The sequence below is a fragment of the Sparus aurata genome, chromosome 7 (assembly GCF_900880675.1).
Source record: "Sparus aurata chromosome 7, fSpaAur1.1, whole genome shotgun sequence".
In the NCBI taxonomy this organism is placed as follows: Eukaryota; Metazoa; Chordata; class Actinopteri; order Spariformes; family Sparidae; genus Sparus; species Sparus aurata.
The window spans coordinates 33,318,667-33,342,748 of record NC_044193.1 but is presented as its reverse complement, the minus strand read 5'-3'; the positions used below and the strand labels follow the sequence as shown (position 1 = coordinate 33,342,748).

The window sequence follows — 24,082 nt, the reverse complement described above, 5'->3', positions numbered from 1 at the left end:
TGTAAAAGGGTATACTTCCTCTGTTCGTCAGCAGGCTAATCAAAGCACCAACTCTACAATTTTGAAGAGTTTTGTTCACTGTTCAAGGAGACAACGTCACTAACATGACTGTTGTGTAGGCTTTGTTATTATGTTATACAGTCTTATATATTATTAGTTTTATGACAAACTTCAACTTTCCCAAGACGAAAATGTATCTTTTGTATTGACAAGCATCATGGCATAATTCCAACGGGATCACAGAATACATCTGTCTCTCTCCTCTCACTACCATACACACGTTTTTCAAAATAAGGTCCTTTGTAGCCCACCGGAAAGGGGGGGTCCCCTCCATACACAGTAGCTGTGTCCCAATTCAGGGGCAGCATCCTTCAAGGACCCAGCCTTCATCGCCCCCAAAGGATGGGTCCTTCGGAGAGACCCGCAGGCCGCGTCAATTGTTGTTAAATGGGATGGTCTACACTGTAAACCCGAATAAGTTACCAGAACTCAAAAGAATTGAGGCAATCGATTGCCTCAATTTTTTTGAGTTGATGAACTCAAAAGTCAAAATTCTCCAGAACTTAAAGGTTGGATGACTTGTACTTGTACCTTTTGATAACAGTTAAATTAAAGTGCTGATTTAGCTCAGCTCAATTATTTTCAGTTAATATGACTTAAAGTTTCCAGTTTTCAAAACCACTGGAATAAGTTCACGGAGCTTTAAAAAATAAGTACACAACCACACCATTTTATGTTAACCAAACTCAATATTTATTAGTGTGTGTTGTCATTGTTTTTAAGTACACATTAGTCACATATATTGAGTTTGTTTACTTAAAAACATGTGACTCCAAACTTAAAATGTCTGAGGCAATCGATTGCCTCAATTTTTTGGAGTTGATGAACTCAAAAGTCAACATTTTCCAGAACTTAAAAGGTTGGATGACTTGCTACTTGTACCTTTTGATAACCGTTAAAGTGCTCATTTAGCTCAACTCAAAAATTTGTGGTTAATATGACTTAAAGTTTTCTGTTAAGGCAACTCAATTATTTTCAGTTAATATGACTTAGTTTCCAGTTTTCAAAACCACTGGAATAACTTCACAGAACTTTAAAAAATAAGTACACAACCACACCATTTTATGTTAAGCAAACTCAATGTTTATTAGTTTGTGCTATCATTGTTTTAAGTACACATTAGTCACATATGTTGAGTTTGTTTACTTAAAAAACATGTGATTAAAAACTTAACATTTTTGAGGCAATTGATTGCCTCAATTACACTGAGTTTAACAAACTTAATATCTCTCTCATATTACTCAAAATTCTCTGATTCTAGCCTTCCAAATGTGTTCCTGGTCACTTAAGGCCCTAGGAAATAGATATTTTTCACAAATTTCTGATATTGACCAAACAACTAATCAGATAGTCAGGAAAATAATTGGAGTAATCAAAAACAATAATAAATAATAACAAATAATACACAAATGAAATTAGCTTTCATTATCAGCTATAAAAGTGCTTTTGGCGACCTGGCTAATTCCTTTCAGTGATGACAGATTCTCACAGGGTGGTAGTGAACTGGACTTGTATCCAGTGTTCGGGAGTAACGAATTACATGCCTCGCTTTCAATAAAACACACACTGGCATTTTATAATTGCGATCAGTGAAATATATGAAAACAATATTTAACACAGTTTAAAACAACAGTTGTTGTTCCTCTAAAGCTTCATATTTAAAAGCAGCTCAATGTAGAGCTGTCAGAAATTAAAATCAGCCTCCTCTTGTCATATTTGCAGCAAACCTGTTGCTTCAGGCTGTGATCAGGCTTTTTTGTATTGCTCATACTCTCTCCATTAAAACAACCTGCTCCTCTTGTCTGAAATCAGCCCGTTGTCGCTCTATTTAGTGAGGAAGTGAGCCTCCTTCGCAGTACAGGCCTAAGGTCAGACTCATATGGTTAAACCTTTGAACTGAAAGGTTTATCACACTATAGGTCTTAAAATGTGAAAATGGTTAGCAGTTGAGAGATTTCATTCAAAATAAAGAAAAGTAATCATAATGTAATCAAATGTAATTAGTTACATTACTTTGAGAAAGTAATTGAAATAGTTACACTACTATTACATTTTCAACAGGGTAACTTGTAATTGTAACCAACTACATTTCCAAAGTAATCTTCCCAACACTGCTTGTATCATGGTCACTGATGACAGTAAGGAGGCCCACGGCAACACCATCAAGCTCTAGCTCATCAAACTCGTCCTGAATGGATGAAAAAGAGACACTAATCACAAACTAACACATGGAACAGAACAGATGACATATCATTTATCTTTATCACATCTCCAGTTATATCTTCCTCAACTCTTAAGTCTTAACTTCTTGAAACTGGAAGAGAGAGATGCAATGATGGGAAATACATTCATCACATATCAAAATATACTGTTTGTGAGCTTGGATCCTCTGAAAGATTAGGTTGTAACCTAGGTTAGCTAATGTTAGCTCGCTAGTTCTAGCAGCTGACCATTACATTTGTTGTAATTGGTTAGCTAGTTAGCACCATGGTGGCCAGCAGAGTTTTGCCTCTGCTGTAAACTTAGTTTATTACAATCCATGGCGTTAAATAAGTAAAAGTGAATAAATATTCAGCTTCAAAACATACAGTAAGTCCTGACTGCTGCCGCATAGGTCGAACTTTCTGCCTTCTGTTGCTTCCAGCTGCCAACCATCTCTGCAGTTTAAACTTTTCTTCTTCTGTGTTTTTTCAAAGAGCGGTAAGGAATCAGTGTAGTATGCACATTAGCGCCGCCTTCTGCTTCGGAGGGTGAATCAGAGATTAACTCGAAATAAAACATTATCCCTGCAGCTGCTCAACACTTAAGTAAAAACAAAAAAACATATAGAATACATTAAACTGATGCTTAATTAAATACATTTTGTCCTCCACTAATGTCAAATGCATTGTAGACCATTTGTTCCAATCGAATTGTTACTGTTTTTTTTTTACTGATTTTATTTGGAGAAGCACTTTGAGATTTTATTGTATTTTAGCATGTGCTATATAAATAAAGTTTATTTTTAAATCATCCCTATTTAAAACCATAGAAATAACAGGACTTTATCATTCTTAGCATGTAATAACTTAATTCTGTTAAGTTGTGCTTAAGTGATGTTTTTAAGTTATGCTCACTTAAATACAAAATAGTTCAATTAAATCAAAAATGATTAGTCAAAATTACTCAAAAAGGAACAACATGTTACACCAACTTGACATAATTAAGTAAGTAGAACTTTTTCTAAAACTATGAGTATACAGTACTTAATCTATTTAATTACTTTGAATGTTTGGGTTTACAGTGTAGCCTTCGGAGCATATCCTGGTTGCGTCATCAGATGTTCCCGCCCCTACTCGTACGTCACTATTTCTGCAGCCCAGGTCAGTGAAAGTGACAAGAAGAGTAAAGTTTGACTGTCAGATCTGTTTGAGCTTCAGGAATTCCTGATTTCCTTTTTAATCCTCCTCCATGTGGAGGAAGAGGAGAAGCGGCTCTGGTTTATCTCCGACTGAGAGGACCGTGGAGAGGTAAACCTGTTATTGATCCCACAGTAATGTTATCAATATTATCATTATTAGCTAGCTAACAGTTTGGGGACATTAACATACCGATACATTACGTTAATGCTGACATATAAACTGTTGATCGCCACATATGGTTTTATTTTAATTTTAAAGGCGTTATTCCTATTTAAAATGTTTGGTAGATTTGGTAGCGTATTTTAATAGTCATAGTGGAATTTACAGTAATAGAATATTCAGATATATGATATATGTGATGTATGTTAGGTATTTTGCAAACACAATAAATATAAACACAATACAAATCATAGAGTAATCTATATCTATCTATAGATCGATATATATATGTATATATATATATATGTGTGTATACATATATATGTGTGTGTGTATATATATATACATATATATATAGATAGATAGATCTATCTATATATCTATATAGCAGGGGCGTTGATAACCCTGCAGCTTTACAGGGGCACAGCCCCCCATCCCCTCCCACACACACACACAAACACATCCTCATTATATTAGTGCCAAACAGACAAATGCACTATGAATCTGAATAGTCTTGCGTCTGACCAGTGTCCTCCTCAACAGATATATCTGTTTCTATGGAATCTGTTCCCTCAGTGTGATGAAGTGATGGTCCCTCATGTCTTTTCCCTCTCTCTCTCGTCTGTCCCTCTCCTCCACTTCCTCACTCTGACTTGACTGTGCCACCTGCATCTTCTTCTGCTTTCACCTGTCACAGGAGCTGTCAACTACTCCATTCTGTGATCATAAACTGTCTGTGATGAAAAATAGACTCAATGTGAAATTTCATCTGGAATTTTACAGGGGGGCACAGCGCATGTTTACCAGGGCATGTGCCCCGGTAAAAAGTGTCTGGCAACGCCCCTGCTATATAGGCTATATATATCGATCTAGATATAGATTACTCTATGATTTGTATTGTGTTTATATTTATAGTGTTTGCAAAATACCTATCATATATCACATATATCATATATCTGAATATTCTATTACTGTTAATTCCACTATGACTATTAAAATATGCCGAACCGTGTTATCTGTATCATAGCTACATGTATGACGTTTGCAGCAAAAAAAGCCCCGCGTGAAAATCACTTTAGAATTCAGAGTTATGATTGATTAAGTGCGCTTTGAGCTGCCAAAAAGATACACGGAGTGGAGCGGGTGACCGGTCCAAGATGGCGGCCCCGCGGCTCGTCAGCGCCAATAGGCAGTAGCAGTCGATGCGGCGTCTACTCTTTATATGTCTACTAGTGCAGTGCCTGTAGGAAATATGTATTCCTATAAAAAAGTGAGAGGTTAAGCAGCTTTTTCACGGATGGCCAAATGAGGCTGTGTTTGAAGGTGGGACGTCCAGGGTATAATTGGCTGTTTTTGACTATTTTTGATTTTGCCATTATATTTCACCTTAAAAACTATTTACTTGGTGTCATTATTTTCAGCACAACCTCACATGTGTGACTGTACAGTTATTTTTTTATTTTGACATACTGTATTAACACAAAAAAAAACATAAAATCCGAGTAGAAAGTTAGATTTGCTTACCGTGAAAACCACAAATATGTTTAACCATTTTTTTTTTAACTTATAATGCAAATATAAATTGTTGTTTGCTCAATTTGTGCATACATTAAAAAAATTTACAAAGTTACATGTAACTATTTACATTTAAATGCAGGCAATGCTCAGGTCTGCCTGTGCTCCTTAAGAGCTGGACTGCCTGCTCCACATTCAGCATCTTCTCATTGTTCTGACTCATTAAACAAAAAACCGACTCCACTACACACTAAACACACTACACCAAACACTACATAACACACTAACTATACACTCCAAACACGCTAAATGTAACAAATCTCTCAACTCTCAATATCGCTGTCCGACCGTCGTTGCCTGTCAATCATCCGCCTAGGTCCCTCCCACAACTTCCTGTTCCTCAACAACCAAACTTGCTGCTTGGACACTTTCGTGACAAAAGCCCGTTTTTACCGTTTCTTCCTGCACCAGACACAAAGCAAACGTGACGGCGATGTTCGCGAAAAAGCGTGTCGGACATTATTTACCCTAGGTCCGGTTTTGGACATGCCGATGCGTCCGGTCCGTCGCCTCGGGAGGTGGGCCGTGTAGCTAGCGGCTAGCTACACATGAACATCCACAGATTCCGATTCCACTTTGTTGTCCGCGCGTCTCCGGATCTCCTCAGACCCGAACAGACTCGGTCTGGACTCGTTTAATCTCATTAATCCACAACAGTCAGTTTAGATGCACAGAACAGAACAGAACAAAACGGACCGAACCGCCGGCAAAATCCCGGTCCAGCTCGCGCCGTTGCAGATATAAATCCGCTTGTTTTTCAGGTATGTCGTGGGCTTGAGCTCTGCAGTGATTGGCTCTGGTGCGCACGTGACTGTGGTGGCTCCGGTGGACAATGCTCGGCAGAATTTGTAAAGCATTTATGAAATAATTTATTCACGGTATCATTGCAATCCAAACAAATGCTTAGATGCACACCACTGAACCACGCAGCAGCCATGTTGAAAGTCTCGGGTCAGTGTGATCCTGATCCGCAGAGATATTTGACCAACAGACACACACACACACACACACACACACACACACAGACAGAGATTCCGTGCATTTATAGATAGATGATGTGTCCTCCAGGAAGAGGGAAAAGCAGGCAGCATTTGTGTTGAGCATTTGGAGGACAGTTTGAATTGGGACAGCCTTCGCGCGGCATTGTGACGTAATTGCACTTCAAATGCACACTCCAAGGATGCTGCCCCTGAACTGGGACACAGCCATATAACTGGTGTTCAGGTGCTGCTCATCCTTGCTTCTAATCTGGGATGGCGGCCACTCGCAGTATTGCAGTTAAAAATTCCCAGCGGCCCAAGAAGCATTTTCCAGGTAAATCTATAGACGGGACATCAAGAACTGCAAACAAGGCTCTTTCTATTATGAATATAAAATATTTCGGCTTTCCAGTTGTGGGATTTAATTTAATTTAATTTAATTTAATTTAATTTAATTTAATTTTACTGTTGGATCTCCAAGCCACCTGGTGGCGGTAATGAAGCAGTAGTGCCCTCAACGTTAGCGCCCCTCCCCTCGCCGGTATACAAGACAAGGAAGTACCGTTTGGTTTGGTTTGTGTTTGTGGAATAAAGTTAGTGTACTTGTGTGTTTGAGCTGTCAGTGTGTGTGTATGTGTGTGTGTGTGTCTATGTGATCATGTGATCATGCTGGTCCCGGTGTAAATGACACGGTGGACCAGGTGCTGACGGACCGTGGTGAAATAGCTACTGCTGTTAGAGAAGAAGAATGGCAGACGAAGCCTCTTTCCAGTTTTTACATAACGAAGTGGTACAGTACGTTTACAAGTCAGCTGAAAACGGAGAGTCGGTAAGAAACACACAGTCAGTCCAAGTTTTCTCCTCTGCAGCCCACTAACTTAAACTGTTTGTTACCACTAACTGTGTTTGCCGTTTGTCATCATTCAGGAGAATGGGAGAAATATCACCAAGCTGGAGAACATGGGTTTCAGAGTCGGCCAAGGGCTAATAGAGAGGTAACAAGCTAACTGCGGCTAACATGTAAAACTCAGCCTGGAGTCTGTCTGTAAAACGCATGAATCACATCCACTGCTCAGAGTTTAGCCAGCTGCTGTCTTGATATGCCTGAACTAGCCTAGTAATGCCTTGGACCTTCATAGACATTTGAAAGGTGAGCAGAACCAGAGATTCTTTATTTGATCTAATGTCAATATTTTCCTTGTGAATCTCCTCTAGTTTTTCAATTAGACAGGTACATTGAAAGGCACATTGCAACATAAGTAATGTCAGAATAAGACCTTATTTCTAACAGTATTATTTGTAATAGTCTACAAAGATGAGGCTATAATTTTGACTTGTTTTGTTCTGCTGCGACAGCCTGATGCATCTTCTTCCTGTGCCAGCGAGCTCCACTGTTGTCCAAAAACACATCAGTGAGCCACATTGTTGCATTAGCTGACATGTTCCTTCATTATCATCACACCATGGTCTGGGTGAATACTTGATTCTGTTTGGCTGAAAGGTGTGAATTAACTTTTGATATGGACACCTTCAGAGCTTCTCAAATAGTTCCAGTCAAACGGCCTGTTCTAAATGAATGCGCCTATACCAAAATGAGCAGCATCGGCATCAGCTGACTGCAGACACCTTAACGCTTGGAAAAAAATTAATTAAAAAACTAATGATTAAAAAAGAAAAATCTCAATAACCTATTTACCACACAAAGTTGTGTCCCTCAGTGCATCTTCCTCTGAACACCACAGGGTGGTGCTTGTAACACACAGACTGCAACAAGAAACTTACACTGTAGTATATAAGGGTGAGAAACCTAAGTGTCTGCTGGCTGAACTGTCCATAACAGATAACGTAATAGATAACTCGTGAAAAGGTTAGTAACCCTGTTTGATTTTAAAAAGCTTGGTAAACCGACTTTATGTGCCTTTACTCCCCACTACATCTTTAGACTTTACACTGTAGTATGTGCCTGAGTCTAATGGCTGCATCAAACAAGCTCCCGAAGGGCCCAGAAAAGTCACCAGCCATTAATCAGAATCCCTCAGAAGAAGTTAAGAGGCTGTGCTACAAAGAACATTTGATTCACACAACTTTCTAAAATTACCAAAATTGGTCATTAATTTATTTTTGTGGTATGTATCTTTCACATTAGCTATCTATCTGACTAGTAGCTGAGATGAATTGTTCACTGAGCTGAGCAGACTAGTTTATCTCCCGTTGCTAAGTCATATCTAAGGTCCGTCCTGTTTACTGGATGAGTTAACGTTTCCATTTCATATGAATCATCCTGGATTGTTGTGACTGTTTCAGAGTCAAACTCTCAGGTGTTGCCAGGGAAATGGAGTTACTGTTTGTGAAAACATTACATTTTGATCGCAAAACACACAAAAGTATATGCAAATTGTCTTTATGTTTTTTTTCCTTTGGCAAATGACCATGGTATAAGCGGGATAATGCCCTTTGAGGTGTCCATAATCAGGAATTAATGGACTTCACGGAGGCAACTGGATCTGGGCATTGGACACTTACCTATACACTACTACCTATACACCAGGGTTCGAATTACACAGTGGTTTTCGGGGAGCCCTAGTTTCCAGTGTGCACCGCTACTAAACATGTCACACGCACATACGAAATGCACGGCAACGCAATCAATTGCAGGGTAACTGCGAAAAACATTCTACTGTTACTACTACAGACAGTTAATACTGTTAATAGCATTTCAGAGAGGCTAAATAACAACACTATAAAGCTACTGCTTCAAAATCAAAGAACACATTTATTAATCAGAGCAAAAAAAATAAATACAAAATCACAAAATCAGCAGGGGCACAGTCAAAGTTGTTATGCTTCTCATACACACTCCTTCAAGAATCACATGTGGCAAAACAATAAAGCTGAACATCTCTCAAACATCGTATAGCAAACTTAAGAAACTTTAGAAATAAAGAGACTTCTTGTGCGTGTATTATTATCATTTCCATTAGTGATATCAAAAAGGGATGAGTGCAGCTTTAACAATTGTATTTGGAAAACACGAACAGGACACGCAGAAGCACAATTTCTCACTCAAAACTGAGATCAGAACTGTTGTTTCCTTTCTCTCTGTGGATTGGTACAATGGGTGGAGAAATGGAATTAGGGCTGAAAGTTCTGTTTACAACCACGCAAAGAAAACAGGCTCAAACACACTGAAAGCGATAATAGACGCGAGTCAATTATCGCTTTCACTGCAGGCAAATCTGATGCCTGCAGTGATCAGATCTGACATGCCAACACCACAGAACAAGCAGTATTTTAGAAAAAGGTAGCTATTTATGCAAAATCTTTGGATATTACAGAAACCCCCATAAATTTGCTCAGCCTATACGTTTATTTTTGAGTAGACTATCAAGTTACAGAAGGCAGGAAGGCAACTGTTGGGCGCGTGCTGCTACTTTCCTCAGTAGATCACCTGTAAAGCCCCAGCGGACCAGCCATCTCATTTCATCTTTTTTTCTTCCAGCTGGGTGAAAGTCACATATAAAGCACAGCTAATCATAACTCTACACTATGGTAATTAATCGCTGTTGTAAGGTTTATATAGCAGGCTCCTGGTCGGTCAGAGCGCAGCCGAGCCCGGCCGTGGCGGTGGTGACGGCAGCAGCAGTCACACCGAGGATCAACAGCTTAGGAGTGGCGGAGGCTCCGATCCTCCCCGCCGGACTTTAACGGCTTTTATCTTCACGTCCTAACTAGAGATGCACCGATCGATCGGCAACCGATCGCAATCGGCCGATAATGCCCCTATCGGTTTTGATCGGAGTTCTCAAAATAGATCACATCAGGCCGATCAGATGACGTTTAAGTATAAAGACGGCTGCATTAACTGCATGCCGGGAGGGAATTTCATGGCCGCCGTTGCCCCGCACTTTGGCCTTGATGCCCCGTGAAAAAAAAACTCATCGTACGGCCACAGTGGCCTCTGTGCCCCTGGCCCGGTCAGCGTAGCGAGCTTGCCCTGAATTACAGCCACCTGAGTGCACAGTAGTCACTCACAGTAACTTCAGTGAGTCCGCGGTTCGCGCAGGTGGAGTCTCATCATCACGATGATCTCACGTGAAAGCCTCTCAAACAGCAGCAGCGTCTCAAAACACAAGAACGAAACTTACAGCACAGCGAGCGAGCGCAGCCGGTTTGATATGATACGTAACTGACTTATGTGGTAGGATTTAGTCCGGTAAAGTTGGAAATATATTCACAGATTCGAACTTCCCGGATCAATAACTCATAAGTGAAACCTTGTTAAAACACAAACAAAGCTCTTTTCTACCGTAGTGAGGAAGACAACGAGCTACAACCGTATATTAATCAAAACGAGCGTCTGGACATTAACTCTGGTCTGTATGGTCAGCCAGCTGTGAGACGAGGGCGCAGGGACCGTCTACAAAGTGCAACACCGAAAAGAGAAACTACAAAAAATTCAATAACTTCAGTATTATTCAGAGTGTAGTGCCACCAAAATCACTCCACACATCAGTGGTCTCCTGCTGGTTATTCTAAATTTTTTTGTTTGGAAAAAATGTGCTTTGCCATAATTTGGGGGAATTTCTATTGGGAGAAATATTCAATAACACTAATATTCAGTGAGGTGTCACAAAACCCACCTCACCCTAACCCTACTTAACAAAAACTACTTTCTAATGTAACTTTAACTTGATTTTGGTATAAAAAAAATGTTTTAATACACAATCCATGTCTTATTATAAATTAGGATGTTATGGTATCAGTCTGAAAGGTAAATCAACACATTTTACTCAGTGGCCTTTGTGCCCTGTCATGTGGCCTTGGTGCCCCTGAAAAAAAAGTGAAGGCCAAATGGACTTGCCCCTAAAATGACAAAATTCCCACCTTGACTGCGTGCATTCCCACTAGTAAGCTACAGTTACTCTATGTAAGCTGAGTCCAAGTTGTCTCTGAGAGTCTCTAGAGTGTGAAATATTGCACATTGCCTCAGCCTGCAATAAAACGGTGGTCAATTCATGATACTTTCTCATCTCCTAATTTTTATACTTAATAATACAATGTCAATGTTGTGTAAGAAGAATCATTAATTAAATATATGAAAGTTACACAAGACAACAATATAGAAAAATTTATGGATTTGACGCTGTGATCGGCAATATCGGGATCGGCAGATACTGCTTTCGGTGATCGGTGATCAGTGATCGGCCCCAAAAATCCTGATCGGTGCATCTCTAGTCCTAACGCCTTGGTGCTTTAGAGCTCCCCCTAAATGTCTCAAAGTGGGCTTTCAGGGGAGCTCAGGTCCTTTTCAGGGGAGCCGAGCTCCCCTTAGCTCCCCCGTAATTCGAACCATGCTATACACTGTAGTTAATTTTGGCTCAATTCCACATAAACCCTCTCACTGCCAAAATACTCACGAGAGTACCAAATGTTGATCAGTCCAGCCCTGAAAATAGTCCTCAGCAGGTGCACTGTTTCCTCATGTTTGACGAACTTTTGTATAAAATCATAGTGACCAGCTGTGACAAGCTTATGAGTGTTGAACAGGTATTTCCTCCCTCTAGACTGACAAAGGACACAATACGGTTCAAAGACGAGCTGGACATCATGAAGTTCATCTGTAAAGACTTCTGGACATGTGTGTTCAAAAAGCAAATTGACAACCTTCGAACCAATCACCAGGTAACACTGAGCTCTCTGTCAGTGACTGACTGTCATTCACACAGCAGGCTCCAATTAACATAACATGTCATCAGGATGCACTGTGAGCCTGCAGTGCTCTACAGGCTCAGCCCAGACAAACTGAAATTTTGATTTTGTTTTAAAGGCAATAAAACACTTTGTTTCTATGGTTTGTAAATATTATTTTTGTTTTTATTCCTGCATTGTCTCCTGTCAGCAGTCTTACTGCTGTGAGCTGTGTTGATGTCTTTCATTGCTATTGTCATGTGTTTCAGGGCATCTATGTTCTCCAGGACAACAAGTTCCGATTACTGGGTCAGCTGTCAGCTGGGAAACAGTATCTGGACCAAGCCCCAAAGGTGCCCTGTCTTGATTTTAATAGATGGATGACTCTGTAGTGATCTGTTTTATAAGACTGTCTGTTTTATGAGGCAGCTGATCCCCGGCCAGCAGGAGCTAAACACGGCTCCAGACTTTATTTCAGTCGTGGGCAAGAGTTTACCTACAATTGTAAAGAAAATGTATAAAATGGCAGTTTTTAGTTCCAATGATTTCTACAACTCTCCTTTTTCTGTGATGAAATAAGTGGAACACAAAACACAAAGTTCGGTTCATTAATGAATTTATTATAGGTCAAGTCAAGGGGTTCAAGTCCAGTCATTGCTATTACTCAAACAAGTCAAGTCGAGTCATGGCTAAGGTCAAGCACATCACAAGAAGTTACGTCTCACAAAATTCTGATCTACCAGTTTCCTCATTTAAATCATTAAGTAGACATAGTGGTCATGAAAAGGTTGAATTTTATTTTCATCATCAACTCCACTACATCTGTTATTTTCATAATCAACTGTTTTTGTGCACAAAAAGTATTGCATCAAAGCTAAATGCCACTTAATGGTGTATGAAGTAAAAAAGTTAAATAAAGAATATATAACCTAAAGTGTAAACATGACTCAAATCAATGCCTGAAAAATGTAGTCAAACTTTTCAAGTAAAATAGTTTTTGTATATCACTAAAAGGCATTCCTCAAACATGGCTTACTATTAAAAAACATACCATTTGAAAAACACTGAATTCTCTGCATTACTGTCACTTAGTGGAAAGAGTGACTGGAATCTGCAACCTATTAACAATAGGTAGAGTAAATCTACACAAGCTGTAGAAGATAATTTGCCACACATGGCATGGGAACAACATAATTTTTGTGCTCAGTCTTTGAATCTCTATGGAAATATCTCTAACTTTTCTGTAACACCAAACACTTTATACATCTATATGGACAAGACTGCTTAATTAGATCATTGTCTTTAGAAATCATGGAGAAAAATTACTGGTAGCAATCCTGCTGCCTAGAAACAGACAACTTACATTGCATTGCATTTGCAAAAAATCAAATGACAGTACTTTGTCACTTAATTGGGTCGCATTATAACCCCGCCATGGCTGAACACATGTTCAACAGGTGCACTGGATGCAGGGATTACCATAGCCCTTACTGCCACCTCAAACAAAGAGGGGAGGGTGCGCTGGTTCAGTGCCCAAAACTAAAGGCAGCTCTGTCCATCACAAATGTCCAAATAGTTAGGGAGTGGAATTGAATCACTCCTCTGATTTTTGCGGTATGCTGAAAACTTTGATTTTCAATGATGGACAGTGGCATGTTGCAATTCATAATGTGGTCTGACAGGATGGGATGTTTAATGGCTTTTTGCTGGGGTTGGTTGCAGTCGTATAACTGTACTTTTGTTGATTTGATGTATTGGGAGATGGGAGGCTAGCTGGGATCAGATGTCCCTTTCATATGAATGTATTCTTCATATCTGTAGACACAGTAAACAGAAGAGCGTGGTTAGTCAATAATATGATGTAATTGCATACTTGATCAATTTTAGAATTTTTTAAAAACCCATGAATACAAGAACCAGATTGGATAAATATCAACCCTGGAACTGCAACATACTGCAGATCCTGACAGCTGAGAATATTACTCTTAGGTATTGTTCCCCCTCCCCCTCTATAAAAAGAGGCTGAAAATCACAGGACATGTCTGTTCCGTCTTGAAATGTGTGTTTGTCTTCTATAAAACACATTCTACACCTCGGAGGCGTAGACCACATACAGGCCCCCTTCTCCTTTCAAACGGGGCAGAGCTCCGTGAGAAACAGTAGAAGAGACACGAGCGGTGGTTCGCCAATTCTCCGCCGATGGTGATTCACACAGAGCAAAGCATCTCCGCCTTAAAGATAAACCACTGTGAATTCACACAGAAAGCCAGCGCTGCGGCTCCTAAAGAGGGGTCAAGATGATGATGTCGGGTCGTTTTCAAGGTGTTTCCCCGGTGTCCCCCCTGTCAATCTGACTCCCTCACTCGCGGGGATGGAGGCTGTTTTCTGAGAGAAATTTCACTGAAGTCTCGGTCAGGAGGGCTGACCTTCGCGGTGATTTATTTTCATTACAAACACTCGGTGAGTTAAAGTTTTTTGCCGGTGACAGACGCTGTTTTTCGGGCAGAAATGTGAGGAAGAGTCGGGAGGACAGACGCTTCTCCATGTTGCCATATAAGTTGCCAAAGAAAATAACAGTTACTACGTTAATTTTGTCTGTACATGTAGTTGCTTTGTGGGACATTTCTCTGTATTAAGTTGAGTGAAGGACCCATGTAGTTAACTGACCGCCTGATCGACACGCCCCCGCTCCGCGCTGCCAGCTTATCCTTTCACACTAATGCGGCCCTGATACTACCTCCAGAGGTGTATCAGGGCCGGAATGAACGGTTACGTTTTGGGTTTTGTGTGTGTATATTGCGCGCCTACCTTTAAAATAATGGCTTTGTGTGCATTGAAGACGATATATCTGAAACACACACAAGCAGTGCGTTTACATGACACTCAAGAAAACTGAATTACTTGGTTAGTCTGACTATGAACGGATCTTTAACATGCATGTTATACACCTTAGTCTGACTAAAATCGGACCAGATCGGATTTCTCATAGTCGAATTAAAGCACCCAGATTATTCGATTGATAGTCGCACTACTCCTGCATGTATACGTTCCATCAGATCGGATCGGATTTTGCGTTCTGCGCAGGCGCGAGATATTTTCCCCGGGGCCGTGAGCCGGAAGTAGACGGACGGCGGCGGCGGCGTCTTTCCTCCGAAATCACCGCAAGAAAGAGTGCCATTGTGCATCTGGTTTGTGTAATTATCATGTACACCATATACGAAGTGTACAAAGATGTAGCTTCGTCTCGCTCTTCGTACGCCATCTTTCTTGAATGCCGAGGCAGCTGGTGACGTAAAGAGGTCAGCCGGAGGTGTCTCTGTTACACTAGTTGAAATGGGTACAGCGCCACCTAGCGTACCGGGGTATGACATGCTCCGGGCCAGTAATCCGATTTTCTTACCGGCATGTATACTCAGATAATTGCATTTGTCTGGTTGAGTAGCATAGTCGAACTATGGCTGTAATCTGACTAAGCTGTGCATGTAAACGCACTTAAGGTTTAACCAAGACATCGGCCAAAATCACTCAGGCAGCCCGCCTTGGCCATAGATAGCCAGGGAATACCCTGCGTTTAGCCATTAGCACACAGCTAACTTAAGCTCTGTTAGCTTGGCTAACGTAACGTTAGTAACGTGCCCACATTCAGCCCACACCCATGTCTTTTACATTAACGATATGTGTTCTCACTTTGCATAATCAGTTTGAAGCCAAGCCTAACATAGTTAAATATCACCTATAACATCATAGTGTTAGCTAAAGTTAGCTAAAGACACACAGTCACTCTCTTTGTGGGTCCTGAAGTGACAGGTGACATTTGATGTGGTTGTTGTGGTGTCAAATATCTTAGAGCTGCATACTGCCATCCTCCTCTTTTCTTCTATGAAATAATCTTTAAATCCGAATTTGACGATTTTCGGAGCTCGCTCCATGCTGCCTCTCCTCTGATCCTGTCTGCCACTCTGGCAGGCCCGCCAACTGCCAGGCTTGCAAGCACACGTCATACAGTGGCGCAAAAAGAAAAGAAAGAAAAGCCAAGACTTTCAAGTCATCTGTGTCAAGTCTAAGCCAAGTCTCAAGTTATGAATGCCAAGTCAAAGTCAAGTCGAGTCTTTCATCAGTGTTAGTCAAGTAAGTCTTAAGTCCTCAAATTTGCGACTCGAGTCCGACTCGAGTCAAGTCATGTGACTCGAGTCCCCCACCTCTGTTATGTACTATCCTGTTTGCTCTCTTTTGAAGTATGCATAGTGTTCTTTTTAATGTACCCCAGACTTCCACTCAGTAGCCCCATTCACACTGCCTTTTGGATGTGGGGATCCTGCGCAAATTCTCCGCCTCTGTGTGAATGTCTCAGAGGCGGCAAGGGGTGAAATTTCACTCCAGCGCTGATCCACCTCTGGAGGTAGAATTAGAGGCGCAGCATTGGTGAACCGAACCAGTAGCCCTTTTCACACAGAGACGTATTAACGCCACATCGACAGTTCACAAATTCTCTGCCGTTGGTTCTTCACACAGAGCCGAGCATCTCCACCTTAAAGACAAACCGGTGTGTAATTCACACAGAAAGCCGGCGCCGGCTGCACGTATTGAGGGTGTGTCGGTCTGACAGTCTTGTAACTACACAGGTCCCTCACTCAACAAGATAAAGAGAAATGTCCCACAAAGCAACGTTACAGGACTGAACAACAGTAATGTAGTAACTGTAACTGTCTTTGGCAACTTATATGAGGAAAAAAATACTGCAGTTGTACGTGGCTAAAGTGTCTGTCTTCCTGTTTGTCCTACCAACTCTTAGTCACATTTCTGCCCGGAAAACAGCGTCTGGCCCCATGGGTCATTCTTTCAGACCGAGAATTCAGTGAACTTTCCCCCAGAAACCAGCCTCCCTCCCTGCGAGTGATAGAGTCAGACAGCTGACAGACCTGTTTTTGTAATTTAGAGTGCAAAATGTAACTTTGTTACTTTCCAGGATGTTTGGTGGGTCAGGATCTCAACCACAACACTGATTATAAACAGTCAACATGTTCATGTTCAGATTAACAGGAGGACACCAGGGAAACACCTTGAACACACATAGATGTCATCATCATGACATGTCCCATCACGCCTCTTTAGGAGCCTCAGCGCCGGCTTTCTGTGTGAATTACACAGCGGTTCATCTTTAAGGTGGAGATGCTTCGCTCTGTGTGAATCACCATTGGCGGAGAATTGGCGAACCAACGCTGCACAGACAATGCGGCGACTCTGTGTGAAAAGGGCTACTAATTCAGATATGGTGATACTACCATCACCACGCCTGACAGTAGCTTTAGTGTTCTTGGAGTTAAAGGCCTCACCTCCTCTCCTCCAAACATACTGCTGCTCATTGTGGTCAGACAACTCAGTGTTTGTTTCCTCTGACCACAGAGTTTTCCTCCACAAGGTTTTTTCTTTGTCCATGTGATCAGCAGTAAACTTCAGTCGAGCTTTAAGGTGTTGGGTCTGGATCAAGAGCTTCTTTCTTGTACGGCAGCCTCTCAGCTCATGTTGATGTAAAACACACTTGACTGTGGACACTGACAGCTGTCTTCCAGCTTCTAATTCACTGCAGACCTGCTTTTGGGGTTGGTAACCCTAACCCTAACCCTAACCCTAACTCCAACTCCTGAACAGTTTTCTCTCAGCAGCAGGTGATAGTTTGTGTTTTCTGATCATGGTAGTGACACAACTGTGCCATGCTTATTTTGTAGGGGTGTGCATTGGCACTGCCCTCACAATTCAATTCGATTACGATTCACCAGGTAACGATTCGATTCAATTCGATTCTACGATGTATCAAAATTCTACTGCACACAACAAGGCAAACTTTTCATCAGTCATGAGGCAATACAAGCAGTCAGGTATTGAACAACAGATTTTATTGGCTGCTATGTGTGTATTATCACTCTCCTGTTTCCCCAGGTGTTCCTCTGTTAATCCAAACCCGTGGACAGTTTATAATTATATGGATGCTGTATAATGTGTAGTGATTGAGATCCTGACCCACCAAACATCCTGTTAAGTGACAGAGTTAAGTTTTTCGCGCTAAATTACATAATTATACATAATCACCATCAGTAAACAGGACGCTGTCTGACTCTGTCACTCGCGGGGACGGAGGCTGTTTTCTGGGGAAAGTTCCCTGAAGTCTCGGTCCGGAGGGCTGACGGTCGCGATGATTTATTTTCATCACAAACACTCGGTGAGTTAAAGTTTTTTGCCGGTGACAGACGCTGTTTTTTGAGCAGAAATGTGAGGAAGAGTCGGGAGGACGGACGCCTCTCCACGTACAGCTGTGGGATTTTGTTTTCCTAATAGAAGTTGCCAAAGACAGTTACAGTTACTACATTACTTTTGTTCAGTCCTGTAACGTTGCTTTGTGGGACATTTCTCTGTATTTGGTTGAGTGAAGGACCTGTGCAGTTATCAGACTGCACGACAGACATGCCCACGCTCCACGCCTCCAGATTATCCGTTCACACTGGGACGGCTCACCAATAATGAGGCCCTGATGTTGTTGTTATGCTAGCTAGTGCTGCCGCTTAGCATGTAGCTACAGGCTGCGCATGTCATTGCAACGTTGCTCCGGAAATGCCCCTGGAAGTAATTGAAACTTCACAACTTTATTGTCCACTCAAGGCCAGAAAATAAACAGTGACATAATCGATTATGGCACGTTGCCGCATCGATGCTGAATCGTGCATGCCCCGCATTGCGATGCATCGCCGAATCGATTATTGTTGACACCACTATTATTTTGTGACAACTCATGTGTTCCACTCATTCCATCACAGAAAAATGAGAGCTATAGAAAATGGCTGGACTTGAGACTGACATACATTTTGTGTACAAATGTATGCAAACTTTTGACCATGACTGTTGAAATCCAAATGATATAACTAGGGTTGCAGTGTTTTTTTCTTGTGACAATAAACATTTCAGAAAAATATCATGGGGTACATCCCATTTACCTTATTTGTCGTTTCCTCACTCCTCATTTCTTGCTTGAACCAGAAGTTGTTCTTGTCCGCCATCTTGCATGCCTTCCAGAAGGTTTTCTTTGTGCTCCAAGGTGTGAGGATCGAAGACATGAGAGTAGCCGTGATGCCACCTTATTGGATATCAGTTATTGAGAAGGCTCTCAATAACTGATATTGATCAGGCGCTGTGACTGATCTGACACATTACGACATCACTCATGTGGAGTGGAAACAGATAACAGATTAAACTCATGTGAATCACCCTCAGTTTTTAGATTTGATTTGATTTAACATTAAGTTCAGATGTGTCAGCCTGACTGTAGGTAAACAAAGGACCATAAACAGCTTCCTTTATTTATTAGCAACATTTTCCTATTCATGATCTATTATAAACACATGAGGCTAATCATTCATGAGTGTCATTTCAAAATAGTTTACAGTATTCATAGGACACTATAATCACATTCTGGGTTATTAAATAATGCTTTCACAATCAGAATATCACTGAATACAGTGGCAAATAATGAATAAATATATAAACTCTTTCTGCAAGTTTAAATGGTTCCTGTGCCTCTGAGCAGACACAGTACACAGTATACACAGACTGCAGCTTGTTCTTGATGTGTAGTTGTTTGTTTAACAGGTTTAATTAAGTTTAATGTGTATGACAGAAGCTTTGTCCAATGTAGTCCAAATGAATAAGCAGGATATCAGCAGGTTCATCATTTCCTGACCAATATTTCCAATGGGTTATTAAAATTGTCTAGACAAAGGTTATACTTAAAACTAGAGTGATTTCTTCAAACTAAAGTCAACACAAAGGGACTATAAAGTGTGGAGATTGTATTTTTTTTCTATCACCATTCAGCTTCACAGTGAGCATGTTCAGTTTATAGTAAGGATACTAAATACTAAAAGAAGACAGACTTCATCACAGCTCATCTGTGGAGCTTTCTGTAAAACTGCACACTATCCTGTAGCATTTGGTGTAATGTAGACGACAGTCAGTGTAAAGTACATGTTTCTGGAAGGTTTAAAGAGGATGAAGTCAACCTGTCTCTTCATCTTCAACATGAAATAACAGGTTCAGAGGGAGTTACACTTCATCTGATTCACTGATACCACCGGCTGCTGTATTTTGTGCTCCCTGCAGTTTATCCCGTCTTGGTGGTGTCCAGGTGATTCTGTTAGCAGAACGAACACACATTAATCAGGATTTACATAGATGTTAGCTGCTTCTGTCTGGCTTGATCCTGTGGACTGTGTTAAGATATCTTTACTCATCATTTGACACAAATGACTTTCTCTCTGCAGTATTTGACCTTCACATGTGGTCTGGTGAGAGGAGCTCTGACCAACCTGGGAGTGAAGAGTATTGTGACTGCTGAGGTGTCCACCATGCCAGCATGTAAGACACACATCACTCATCTGTATCCAGTCCTTCTCTGAGTTTAATCATGATCTTGGAATGACAAACAAATTGTAATACTTTCAACCACATCATTGACAAATTGGTGTTGTTTGGTATGTCATTGTCAATAGGTGTGGATTATACCTGGTACTTATGTTGTATCACCTCGTTCAGTGTTCCAAGAAACCTGTGCTGATATTAAGGCCTAATCCACACCTACACAGTCATTTCTGGAAACAGGCATCTCCATGCAGACTAGTGGTTTAGCATTGTGGTCATTATTTTGACTGAAGTTAGTGATGTACTAGTTGACTGCTGTATTAAGAAAGACAACGTGGGGTTGAACAATCATTAAAAACACATTTAGGAAGAGAAAAATATGAGTTTGGTTTGATTTTTTAATAAAAGTTGGACCAACAAATGCTTTCTTCTCTTTCTATTTCCACAGGTAAATTCCAAGTCATGATCCAGAAAGTGTAACAACTAGCATTGGCCAACCTCACTTTGCACTCGTTTTGCATCCATATATCCTTAAGTTTTTGTCATGAAAGAAAATCCCATCCATTTGTATTAGTCAAACAAAAATTGGTCAACTTGTTTCTGCACTTAGGAGATTGCAGTGATAAGTGTCAAAAGTTTTATTTAGGCTTCCAACGTCCATGGCTGCATTTTCTTGATAACAGTCTGTAGAGGGAGTGTGTTTCCTGGTGACACAGAGTCATTATCATCAAGTGGACCAACACTTGTATCCATCTGGGATGTCACTGCCTCTGGTCAATCAGAGATTTCCTGGAGAACATACTGCAGCTAAACAATCTTATCCAAGATCATGTAAAGTGTTGGAGTATTTTAGACAGAGAACCAACAATGTGGTTCTCTAAGCTCTGCAGTCTGGAAGTGGCTGATCACAGCAGTGCCAGCTACTGTGCATGAACACTCAAAGCGAAACATCTTAGAGCGCTTTGTTTAAGACGGCAGAGACAGCAAGACATTTCCGTCCAATTTTTGTTTCATCCTCACCTAAGTGTTATATATATATCAGGATCATCAATATGCTGAATAGTAGAAGGCACTTCAAATGAATTTTCTAAATGTTTAATCATCGTCTCCATCATATTACAAATGTGTTCTGCACAGCTGCTGTTGTAATAATGTAACATTAGATCTCTATTATCTAGTGGGGTGATTTGGCAGTTTTATAATTTATGCGTACTTTAATGCCATGTATGTTTTAGAAAATGTCTCGGCCTAACAGTACAGATCTGTTCATCGTTTCAGTTATTTTCCCTGCCTGCACACTGATGCAAAAATACATGTGTCTGATCATTTTACTAGTATATTACTCCGGTGATTAAATAAATAGATGACTGAATAAAATATTGGAATACAGCAAAAATTATCTTAAGAATAACTGATCAATTAGTTGTTACTCCCACTCAACAAATAAAAAAAACAAGCAGCCCAGACTTCATTGTACTAAGATCCATGTGGAGTGAGGGTGGGGTTCATCCTCTAACAAAGATGCTTGTATATGAACACATCAAATATGAGTTTAATATTAATCCTATGATTGAGAAGTCATTTGGATGAGCATTCCCTGAAAACACATCAATCAATCAATCAATTGGCCAGTTCTGACCATGTACATTTCGAACTGGCACTGCACTAGTTTATATGAAGTCTGTCCTGAGGAAATGACTGTGTGAATGAGTATTCCCATTATGCAAGTGCTTTGGCACCATCTGGTGGTAAACTGCTCCAAGTCAATTTGAATTGATGCCAGTATGTACAGTATGTAGTAGTATGTCAACATTTCTAAATATGTTGAATTATCATTACTTTGAAGTGTTGTTCCAACATTACTAGATATTCTATGATCTTTGAAGCGTAATGCTTTTATGTTCAGCCAATTCATTAAAAAATATGGACCATATACATATAGACCACAAACTAACAGAAACATTAAAATGACTACATGTGGAGCAGCTGAGCAGATTAGATAATACAGCTCAATTCCTTAACAAATTTGGAGGGAAAAGGTTTCAGCTGTCAGAGGGAGTTCACCTGGAGGATACAGTCCTCAGACATGCAAAATGTGCTTTAATAAATGAATGACTGAAGCCTGTGATCACATTGCCCCCCTAAAGGAAAAAGAGACTGTAGCACGGATATAAAGTATCTAACTCTATGTTATCTGTCTGTCTGCCTGTCTTTCTCTGGGCTGCAGTCCTGTTGAAGCATGGTAATATCCAAACTGTACACTATTGTAAAATTATTTTGTTGTATTTTTACGTTGTTCGTATCAATCTGGACTTCAGATTTAATCGGTTGCTATATATTCATGTGCGATATCAAGCTCTGGATGCCTCACATTCAGACAGTTCAGCTTCCTGCTGTGGTTCATTTTTATTTAATTAAAATAAAAAAAAACTCCATCAAAGTATGAATATTTGTTTGGTCAACTCACCATTGAAAAACTAGATTTCATAAACATGCTGCTAGGTTACAGGTCTGTTTATATTATATATAATTATAACACAAATATATGTAGTGTTGATATCAATAAAATAACATCACGTATCATATCATAATGTGTGAGCACTCCTGTATGTTCTACTCAGCTGCAACCCCTCAGCTAAACCACACAATGGTATTTGAAGTAGGTGGTCTAGTTACCCTAGCTCTGGTATTGCTGTTATGAACCTATTTTAACTTCTTAAGAGTACTTGTCAAGGTAACTAGGGCCTGCAACATTATGTAATGACTAGGGCCGGGACTTGATTAAAAAAATTAATCGAATTAATCAGAGGCTTTGTAATTAATTAATCGAAATTAATCGCATTTTAATCGCATATAAATATTTGACCTGAGAACAGTGAGAAGCAATTTTTTTCACATGGATTTTAGTATACCATTGAATAATGACTGAATACAGAAGCTTAAGCAACAAAACATTGTTTGGGTTTTTTTTTTTTCAAGACCAACAGACCAGTGCAATTTTTGCCATAAAGTGTAGTAATAGCTTATTTAGGAATACATTTCAGAGATTCAGGTAGCCTATAGGTAGGTAGACCTTCTGTAAACTATAACACTTTGTTTTTTAAGTAAAACACAATACTTTCAAGTACATTCAGAACATTGGAAACCCTGACTATTAGAAAACATCTATCTTCAGAGGCCATAACAGACTTTACCAACAGTTGATCTAAACAAATCAATTTCAGTCCAACTCTCTGTAAATAACCTTGGCCAAAACAATAAAAAGTTCAACATAGTCCCAGTTGCAACAACAACATAATAAATAGTTGCTTGGCATTTAGGTGATATCTGAGGCTTGATATGCTGCGGTGATACGCAAACTCCTTCTTGCATAATTTGCACACAACCGTGCTCTTATCTACGCTGCCATCCGTCCGCTTTTTAAAACAAAATTTCCCATCCACGGGGCCAACTAGAGCGGTCTCATCTGCTTCTTCGTTCATTGTTGTTGTCTGAAGTCATGAACGCAGTGTTGGGCAAGCTACTCGAAAAAAGTAGTGAGCTAAGCAACAAGTTACTCTACATTAAATTAAGCTTCACTACACCAAAGCTACTCCCCAGAGAAATGTAGCAAGCTAAGCTACAGCAAAATGGCAAAAGTAGCTTAACTACATCAAAGCTATTTTTTTTTTATATTGGAACAACTTCATTCCAAGTCAAAGCTATCTCAGTGATCAATAAAATTATAAATCAGGCAGATAAGCAGGCAAAAATGTTATGTTCAATTGTTTATTAAACAATAATTTGTGCTTTTACTATTTTGTATATTTTATT

The 24,082-nt window shown here is 40.2% G+C and overlaps 1 protein-coding gene across 1 annotated transcript; it reads left to right on the top strand.

The window, feature by feature from the left end:
- The first annotated feature begins 6,698 nt into the window (after positions 1-6,698).
- On the top strand, positions 6,699-22,860 carry trappc6b (trafficking protein particle complex subunit 6B). Its single transcript, XM_030423735.1, has 6 exons — positions 6,699-7,004; positions 7,103-7,170; positions 11,740-11,857; positions 12,133-12,216; positions 20,173-20,266; positions 20,718-22,860. The coding sequence occupies exons 1-6, from the start codon at positions 6,924-6,926 to the stop codon at positions 20,747-20,749; spliced, it is 477 nt and encodes a 158-aa protein (XP_030279595.1). The 5' UTR covers positions 6,699-6,923; the 3' UTR covers positions 20,750-22,860.
- Positions 22,861-24,082: the final 1,222 nt, after the last annotated feature.